This window comes from Barbus barbus (assembly GCF_936440315.1).
Source record: "Barbus barbus genome assembly, chromosome: 28".
NCBI classification, from domain to species: Eukaryota; Metazoa; Chordata; class Actinopteri; order Cypriniformes; family Cyprinidae; genus Barbus; species Barbus barbus.
Window position 1 is genome coordinate 28,746,911 of NC_136756.1, and position 9,259 is coordinate 28,756,169.

General features: G+C 45.6%; 2 protein-coding genes across 2 annotated transcripts in view; one reads left to right on the top strand and one right to left on the bottom strand.

The window, feature by feature from the left end:
- LOC306848635 (synaptic plasticity regulator PANTS-like) overlaps positions 1-9,259 on the top strand; it is an 806,624-nt gene that overhangs the window by 128,357 nt on the left and 669,008 nt on the right. The window lies entirely within an intron of this gene.
- Positions 4,889-8,899, bottom strand: LOC306848648 (uncharacterized protein). Its single transcript, XM_079383317.1, has 8 exons — positions 8,806-8,899; positions 8,335-8,565; positions 8,097-8,231; positions 7,307-7,340; positions 7,026-7,148; positions 6,850-6,945; positions 6,676-6,764; positions 4,889-5,972 (listed from the first exon to the last, which is right to left on the bottom strand). Exons 2-5 carry the CDS (start codon positions 8,468-8,470, stop codon positions 7,079-7,081), a joined length of 375 nt encoding a protein of 124 aa, XP_079239443.1. The 5' UTR covers positions 8,471-8,565; positions 8,806-8,899; the 3' UTR covers positions 4,889-5,972; positions 6,676-6,764; positions 6,850-6,945; positions 7,026-7,078.

The following is a 9,259-nucleotide window of genomic DNA, read 5'->3' on the forward strand; positions in this document are numbered from 1 at the left end:
GTCGGGGACCTCTAAGGCTAAGCCGGATCTGCGGACCGTTCTTAAGTCTAAGGGGGTTCTCGGCCAAGAAGCCTACGGGCGTGGGAGATCAGTCTGCCAACCCTGCCAGAGTTCCAGGGCGCAGCTGGCTCCAGCGAGCAATGTTCTCAGTTCTTCCGCCCCGAAGTGTAGCGGAGCTGGGAAGCTCGCCACCCCTGCGGGGGTCCCTAGAGCTCCTGGTTCGGCCGTCTCCTGCCGGTCCTCCGCTTCAGGGCACCGAGCCAGCAGCTCTAGGCACGCCAGAGGCCAGTCTCGAGAGACTGGTTCCCTTAGGAGACCATCAGGCAGCGTGGGAACTACTGCCGATGTGTCTCTTTGGGTCCTGCCTTGCAGGGTCTGGTTCTTCAGCTTGGTCTTCCTAGGAATGACGCGGGTCTGAGGACCGTCATTCATTAGGGGGCTGAGGCTGAGGCAGTCCTGGTGCTGTGCCTAGGACTTACGAGGGCAGACCCCTCTGGGGCAGATCGGGTGTCCGTCTCCCCCAGTGCCCTCGGGAGAGCAGTCTGCCAACCCTGCCAGAGTTCCAGGGCGCAGCTGGCTCCAGCGAGCGGTGTTCTCAGTTTCTTCCGCCCCGAAGTGTAGCGGAGCTGAGAAGCTCGCCACCCCTGCGGGGGTCCCTAGAGCTCCTGGTTCGGCCGTCCCCTGCCGGTCCTCCGCTTCAGGGCACCGTGCCAGCAGCTCTGGGTACATCAGAGGCCAGTCTCGAGAGACTGGTTCCCTTAGTAGACCATTTAGGCAGCGTGGAAACTACTGCCAATTGGATCTCATTGGGTCCTGCGTACTGTAGAGAAAGGCCTTTTGTATTCAGTTCGGCGCTCCGCCACCGCCTTTCAATGGGGTGATTCCCACGTGTGTGGTCCCCCAGCAGGCTCTGATCATGGAACAGGAAGTAGACACTCTCTTGGGGAAGGAGGCCATCGAGGTGGTCCCTCCTCACGGAAGAGAGTCCGGGTTCTACAGCCGGTACTTCATTGTTCCAAGGAAGGATGGTAGATCTGCGTCAGTTGAACCGCTCAGTCATGTCACTGAAGTTCAGGGTGCTTACACTCATCAGTCGTGTCTCAGACCAAGTCCGAGGACTGGTTTGTCACGATGGATCTAAGGACGCATATTTCACGTCTCCATCCTTCCCTCTCACGGGAAGTCCCTCAGGTTTGCTTTTAGGGGCAAAGCTTACCGATATTGGGTTCTTCTCGTTGGCCCTGCACTCGTACCCCGCATTTTACATCAACAATTGGTTGATTCTGGCTCGATCAGAGCAGGTGGCGACTCGGCATCGAGATGTCGATCTCGCGCACATGAAGGGGTTGAGACTGAACGTCAAGAAAGTGTGATTTTCTCCAGTAACGAGAACCACTTATCTAGGCGTGGTGTGGGATTCGACCACGATGCAGGCACGTATGTCTCCTGCTCGGAGCGAGTCGATCCTCACCTCAGTCAAGAGAGTGAAAGAGGGCCAGTCACTCACTGTCAGGCAGTTTCAGAAACTGCTGGGGCTCATGGCAGCTGCGTCCAACGTGATTACTTTTGGCCTGCTGTACATGAGACCCCTACAGGGGTGGCTCAAGACCAAGGGGTTCTCCCCGAGGGGAAACCCGCTTCGCATGATCAAGGTCACGCGGCGATGCCTACGTGCCTTAGACATGTGGAGCCAAGCTTGGTTCTTGTCTCAGGGCCCGGTGCTGGGAGCCTCTTGTCGCCGCGTAATGCTAGTGACGGACGCATCCCTCACCGGTTGGGGAGCGGTCATGAGTGGCCACCCTGCCCGCGGTCTGTGGAGCGGTCGCCATCTAACGTGGCATATCAATTGTTTGGAAATGTTGGCCGTGTTTCGTGCACTCAAGCACTTTCTCCCGGACCTAAGAGATCACCATGTGTTGGTGCGCACCGACAGCACAGCGGTGGTCTCTTACATCAACCACCAGGGAGGTCTGCGTTCGCGCCCCTTGTACAAGCTGGCGCACCAGATCCTTGTGTGGTCCCAGGGCAAACTTCGCTCGCTCAGAGCCATCGATATCCCTGGGTATCTCAATGTGGGAGCAGACATCCTGTCGAGGCAGGGGCTGAGGCCCGGGGAATGGATGCTTCACCCCGAGGTGGTGAAGCAGATATGGAGGTTTTTGGCTGTGCGACTCGAGAGTCAGCGCTATGCCCCTCTAGTTCCTCCAGCTCCTTTGGACTGGACGCTTGGTACAGACCTGGCCGAGGCTTCGTCTGTACGGTTTTTCCCCGATCGCTCTGCTCCCGGGAGTTCTGGATGGCAACAGGGATCTGGTGAACAGGTTGGAGACGGGTTCGCCCTATCTCCTCCTGCATTCCCCAGATCTAGCGCTCTCGTTCGTGGAAGCCCGCGTGTGCGGTTCTTCCCCCTCTGAGTGAGTGCTCGCTGTTGCAGCGCACGTTGCCGAGGCGACGCGCGCATTACGTGTGGAAGTTCTGGCCTCTGAGGGGGCGCAGCTCATAGCTTCCGGTCTCTCAACCGAGGTTGCTGAGACCATCTTCCAATCCAGAGCTCCCTCTACGAGGAAACTATGCCCTGAAGTGAAAATATTTCACTTCTTGGTGCGGAGACCGCCACCTTGACCCAGTTAACTGCCCGTTTGGTACAGTGCTGCAGGTCCCGCAGGCCTGTTTCTCCGCAGGGGTAACTCACTCCACCCTGAAGGTTACGTGGCGGCTTTATCGGCCTACCATGCCCTTCTCGGTGGCCTTACAGTGGGTCGACACCCCCTGGTTACATGTTTCCTCCACGGTGCGCTGAGGCCTCCTGTACGACGTGTCCCTACGGGGACCTGGCTGTGGTCTCTTAAGAGAGTGGGGATTTGTAGGCCCTTCATGGCCCCTTCTTATCTCGTCTTTGCCCCTGGTCTGGCCAAAGCGTTTTTCTACCCTCGAGCGGGTTATTTCCTAGATCCCCTCTTCTATACCACGGCCTGTCGTGCTGCAGGCCCTCAGTCCTCCTCCCTTTCGGGAGCCTGACCAGCGAAAGCATAACTGTGTGTGTCCAGTGTGAGCACTGGACGCATACGTCCACAGAGCTGCCCTGTGGAGAAGGATGGACCAATTGCTAGTTTGCTTCGGTCCTCCTAAGCGGGGTCGGCCTGCTTCTAGGCAGACCCTTAGCAGGTGGATTGTGGATACTATTTCCTTGGCCTATGAATCTTCAGGCATCCCTTCGCCTCTGGGGCTTAAGGCCCATTCAACTAGGAGTATGGCGGCCTCCAAGGCCTTTCTGGCAGGGGTTTCTATGCAGGATATCTGCAAAGCTGCGGGTTGGTCCACGCCCCGCACCTTTGTTCGGTTCTATCACCTTGATCTTACGGCCACTCCCGGCTCTTCTTTCTCGCCCTCGCTGTGCTCCCAGTGATACACACAGGGCAGGTATTTGGAAGTCTGGTGGCGTTGGCATCTCGTTCCCCGTAGCGTTCGACGCAGCTCGAGTTCCTGGAAGGGAACGTCTTGGGTTACGTATGTAACCCTGGTTCCCTGAAGGGAACGAGACGCTGCGTCTCTAGGCCATACTTCCTGTATCCCTGCGAGCGGTTGCTTCATTCCTGGAAGCAAACGCCGGCTCCACCGCACGTGCTTATATGCTTTCCGGTCAGTGACGTCACCGCCTATGACGTCTCGCCCTTTCATTGGACATTTTACACTCTGGTTCAGAGCGCGGTCACGCTGAGGGCGTTCCCCGTAGCGTTCGACGCAGCGTCTCGTTCCCTTCAGGGAACCAGGGTTACATACGTAACCCAAGACGTTTTTATCAGATTTCTTTTGTTTTTTTATACTGAAGCCGAGCAAACTGGGCCAAATGCTTGTCTTTCCCCCCCTTCTCCCAAATCAGATTATAATACTGTTTCAGCTAAATTAATCAATGTGTGTTTTGGATCAATTTAATACTTCAGTTTTGTGTATGTAATGGCAAAGTGATTATATTTCGTTTTGTTTTTTTATTAAGTTAATTTAGAAAAACGTTTGGAGCATTTTTTTTGTTTGTTAAATACATTTTTTCTTTCTTAAAGTAACGAGCAAACAAACAGCGCCAGCAGCAGTTTTAACAGGAAGTGACATCTGACACACATGCCACTATATGCTCAGTGGCACTTCCGGCTTTCAGTGGCATGTGTCAGTGGAGAGTGGCATGTGTCATTGACATTGTGTCGCAACTATATCTATAGAAGATGCAATTGTGATGCGATATCCTAAACAAATAGCCTAATTTAGTGATAATTATCATGGATGAATACCGCATTCGTATAAATTTTACATTGGTCAGCGCCAGATTGTCATCTGGCTTTAATATTCAATTCAATTCAAAATTGCTTTATTGGCATGACTGTAAAAAAATACAATATTTAATATTCCATATATATATAGGCTATTTGTCAAAGCATTTGACTTTCTGCAGACACGTTAATAAGTAGAGATTTTGTTTAAATAGCAAACTCTCTAGACTTACATTATACCTTGCAGACTTAGGCTACGTTGCATTGCTTTGTGAAAAGCCTGTGTCAAGGTCAAGCACACTTCTGAATGGTTGGTGTAGTTTCATAAAGCACGTTAGAACAGTAGACATCACTTTATAATGGTTTGTGGAATTTTCTCATGACAGTTTATATTTTTATGTAATTTCGGATAGGCAAGTGTCAGTTAGTGGTGGCACTTTTGATTAAAACGTTTCATTTTTCTTTTAGCTATGGCCTCTGCATAGTCTCTATTATTTTATAATTACAACTGATAAGCTGAACTGTCAAATCTATGCAACAACAACAAAAAAAGCATATTTACGTAGGCTATTTGAATGTATCGTACAAAGCAGGCTTCTGGAAATAAATGAAAAATACACATTAAGGGGCATTAGACACATTTTAATCTTAATAGAGGAATATTTGTTGTACAAATGAATTCCGCGATGCAATAAATCATATACTTGACTGCAATATACTGTTAATTAAATCAATATCAATTTAGCCATCTCAAATCATCACGACTTGCCTAAAATAAAATCTATAGATATAGCCTACTGAAACAGTTTAAACAAGCATATAACAATGTTTAAACATTAAACCTAGATAAATGTGCGCTGCATCAGTAGTTTGTGCGGAGAGTCGAAGCTAAAGCGCAGGACATGGAGGCGCCGGCGCAATCAATTGCATTTTTTTCAATGGAAACAACTTATGCCGTACTTTTTGCTCATAAAGGTAAGAGTAATACATCATTCAGAACTGTAAAGGGCCTACTTTTATTTGTGTGCACTCACAATATCAACAAAACATCCTGCTTTTAAGGAAACAATGCACTTTCTGCCGTCTGGACTTAATTAACCGAAAGTCAGCGAATACATGCCTGACAGACAGGATAAATATCTCTATAGAAAGCTTTAAATTACTGCTTAGCTAAATGAATCAAATCGATAACAAAAACTCTTTCATTATAATCTGTGAAGATGCACTTCTCTCTAAAGGCATGTCTAATGATGGCCAGTCAGCCTCACAGGAGAGAGCTTCCTGATGAACTGAACGCCTCACACATTGTGGTAAAGTCCAATTATTAATATTTATTTCATGAATTGCATGGTAAACATTTAGGAATCTAGGCACAGAAAAACTAAACATAAAGCATAAACAGAAATCCTCCCAAAAAACAAACTCAAATCTCACTTTTCATAGTTTACATCAAAAATATACAATGCTTGTGTTTAAGATTAAAATATTAAAAAAATTACATGTTTGCGTCAGCAACTGCAATGCTTTTATTGAACTGTCACCATAAATAATCAGATCTCATATTAAAATATTAAAAGTCCAGTGAGATTTTATTCATGGTTGATTTCTGTCTCAATCACATGGTAATGCTGATACCGGCTCAATTCTCGTGACCTCAAAAGAGTAGATGTCATTAAACCCTCTTAAGTAACTCTCCACCAATTGGCCAACCTGAGAAACAAAATAGCAGGAATTAAGAAAAGAACAATTGCAGAAGAAGCAGCACACAATCAAGCTTTGTGTCTGAGTGTAAAAGAGGTGCTTTTATGGTTCAGAAAAAAATCCTTTCAGTTAACAAGAATTACTTTGGGGCCTTAAAGGGACGGGATGCCACACCTGTTCACTATAAACTCAATTATAAAGACTGAGGCTGAAACTGCAACAGCAGTTTAATTTAAAGAGTTTTGGTATTTTATTTTATTTAGTCGGGTGGTGATGGCGCAGTGGATAAGACACATGCCTTTGGTGTGAGAGACCCGGGTTCGAATCCACTGTGAGACACCAATGTGTCCCTGAGCAAGACACTTAACCCCTAGTTGCTCCAGAGGCGTGCGACCTCTGACATATATAGCAATTGTAAGTCGCTTTGGATAAAAGCGTCAGCTAAATGAATAAATGTAAAATACTGACATATTTATAATCAGTGTTGGGACTCGGGAGTAATGCATTACAAGCCCAGCCCAGATGAGAAAAAGTAATGTAATGCATTATTTTCTATAAAAAAGTAACGCAATATTGTAATTACTTTTGTAAGTAACTTTCCTCAACACTGTTTATAACTATGTAATTTCCCCATCACCAGCGAAGTACATTTAGCATGTAGTGCAAGCATGTGAACTGGACCCAGTCAAAGAGTCAGAAACGCTCCTCTCACCTGAAGCAGTGCAGCATGACGCTCTGCTTCAGTCGACGACTCCTCGGCTAAAACCTCCACCTCCAGATTAGTGAGCAATGTCAGGACATCTGCAAATACAGTGATGGTAACTGGTGAAGGTAAAACTTGACCTATACATTGATATACACACAGAAACACACACATGTGAATCACCTTTGGGTGGGGTTGGACTGGGGGTGGATGGAGGTAATGCACTGGGGGAGACTGGACGTATTGCACTGGAGTTGGCTGAAGTTGTGGTATTGAAAACTACAGAGAAAGTGATGATTCAAAATTAATCCAATAAACAAAGCCTAAACATCTCTGTGTCTGTGTATGCGGGTTCTTACTGCAGGTGCTGTTGAGGTCGGGACAGCAGTCGTTGAGCTGTTTGCAGGCCTCGTCACAGAAACAGCCTCTGAAACAGCTGTAGTTTGTGCCATTGCAGCACAGAGTCGGATACGAACATGTCCCTACAGAAGCAGTGAGATGTTATCTGAGCTTAATAAAGACACTGTGCAGCTAAATATTATTGTGCGGTATCTCACAAAAGCAAAAGCATGCTCTGTGTGAACATCTTATAATGTGATAGAAATAGAATAGAAAAAATAGAAATAAACAGAAAACATACCTGTTAGTGTTTGTGCTGTTGGTGCTGTTTTTCACTATAAAAGGGGACAGGTGCAGATTTATTAAGATTATAAACAAATAAAAATGTTCAGTATACACTGGTCTCCAAAAGTTTGGAAACGCCCTAGAAAAGAGGGGTTTTGGATAATATTGGCATGAATCCTTTTTGCACTGATAAGGGACAACACAAACTACGAAGACATTTTATTACATAAACAGTTTATACATAGAAAAAAAAAAATTAATTTTCAATTCATCAGAATATCCAGCATTAGCAGCTATTACAGCTCTGCATAATCTGGGCATCCGAGCTGTCAGTTTATTCAAACATTGGCAATCAATTGTTGAAGATACAGCATTAAGGTGTGCTGACCCAAAAATCTTTTAAAAACCTGGGCCAAGTGTAACCAGGCATCACAGCTGGCAAAGGGGCATGTCTGACTTTGACATGTATATATTGTAATTATGTTTTATTGCTGGTCTTCAATGATAATGTCAAGTTACTTTAATGTATTGGCACCAAAAAATGATAAAGATTTATGCTGATATCGTCCAAAACCACACTTTGCCAGGGGTGTTTCCAAACTTTTGGAGGGCAGTGTGCCATATTGTGCAATATTTTTTCCTTTCTTTTTTTCCTTTACTCTTGCATTATACAGTAGAACACTCAATGCAATCGGATTACTGAATCTATCTTTATATGAGGCTGTTGACATACAGTCAATCATTCATTTCAGCACGGATGACTCAGATGTGAGTTTCATTCATTCAGTACAAATACTTCTGAATACCTGTGAGGCAGGTGGGTTTGAAATCAGGGCAGCAGTCATTAAACCTCAGGCAAGCAACATCACAAAAACAATTCAAGCGGCGACAGCTACAATTCAATCCAGAGCAGCACAGATCTGGTTTCGCACAACTTCCAACTATGACAGAAAATTCAAAATCACCAGTTAATGTAATTTCACGCAAAATAATATAGGATATGCCATAGTGAATTAATCACATGAACAAACAAGAAACACTCACACAATGGAGCCTGAGGAGTTGTTGCATTCGTTGTGGTTGCATTAGGTGGCTTGTTGGTTGCGTTGTGTGCCGTGTTGGTTCTATTGGGTGACATGGTGGTTGTGTTGTATGCCGTATCAGTTGTGTTAGGTGACATGTTAATGCTGCTGGGCAAAGTGGTAGTAGCATGGGGTGAAGTAGAATTTGCATGAGGTGATGAAGTAATAGCATTAACTGATGTGGTACTTTGAGCTGTGGAATGAAAGAAAAAAATATTTATCAACAATCAGAAAATTTGAAGCATTTACATTAAGGTGCAACATAATTATTCCATCTGTTTCTGAAACCTCTTTAGCAATGAATTATCATTCCTGATGGTGCTTGTCAAAATCTCTCAATGTGATTCAAATGAATGAAATCAGAGGTGGATCTAATTCTATTATAAAATCTGTATCAAAATCTGACACATTACAGTGCGGCTGTGAATGTTACCTTAAGCAGCTGATTGTGGCGAGCAGACAGACGATGAGAAGAACAGCGGGAGCCATCCTACAGATTCAGTGCGTGTCAGACCTCTGCTAGTGATGATCTGACCTGCATCTTCTCGTTTTTGTGCTCCAGACTGTTTCCAGAGTCCAGCCCCCTGCCAACACACAGATATCAGTAAAAGACAAATCAAAAACATCTCTTCTCGGCTAATGTGCATGACTGATCTCTGTTTATCCTGAAATACTGGTTTCTTTTATGATGCTATAATTTTTTTTTTTTGAATGTCTGATGAAGATTTCCAAGTTGTGACACTGTCCTACACAACTGCATTAACCTGATTATAGGAAATAAACCTTATCTGAATGATAAATAAATGCCTTATTTTACTTATTATTTCAGATCATGTTATTACTCACCCTCAAGTCATGCCAAACCCGTACAACTTCTTGATTGGAGC

Excerpts from the sequence above, each read along its gene's own strand:
- LOC306848648 (XM_079383317.1), bottom strand. The coding sequence starts at position 8,470 with ATGTCACCTAACACAACTGATACGGCATACAACACAACCACCATGTCA. Across the intron at positions 8,232-8,334 it reads AACTCCTCAGGCTCCATTGT|TTGGAAGTTGTGCGAAACCA; the intron begins GTGAGTGTTTCT and ends TTTCTGTCATAG. Across the intron at positions 7,149-7,306 it reads AACAGCACAAACACTAACAG|GGACATGTTCGTATCCGACT; the intron begins GTATGTTTTCTG and ends CTGCTTCTGTAG.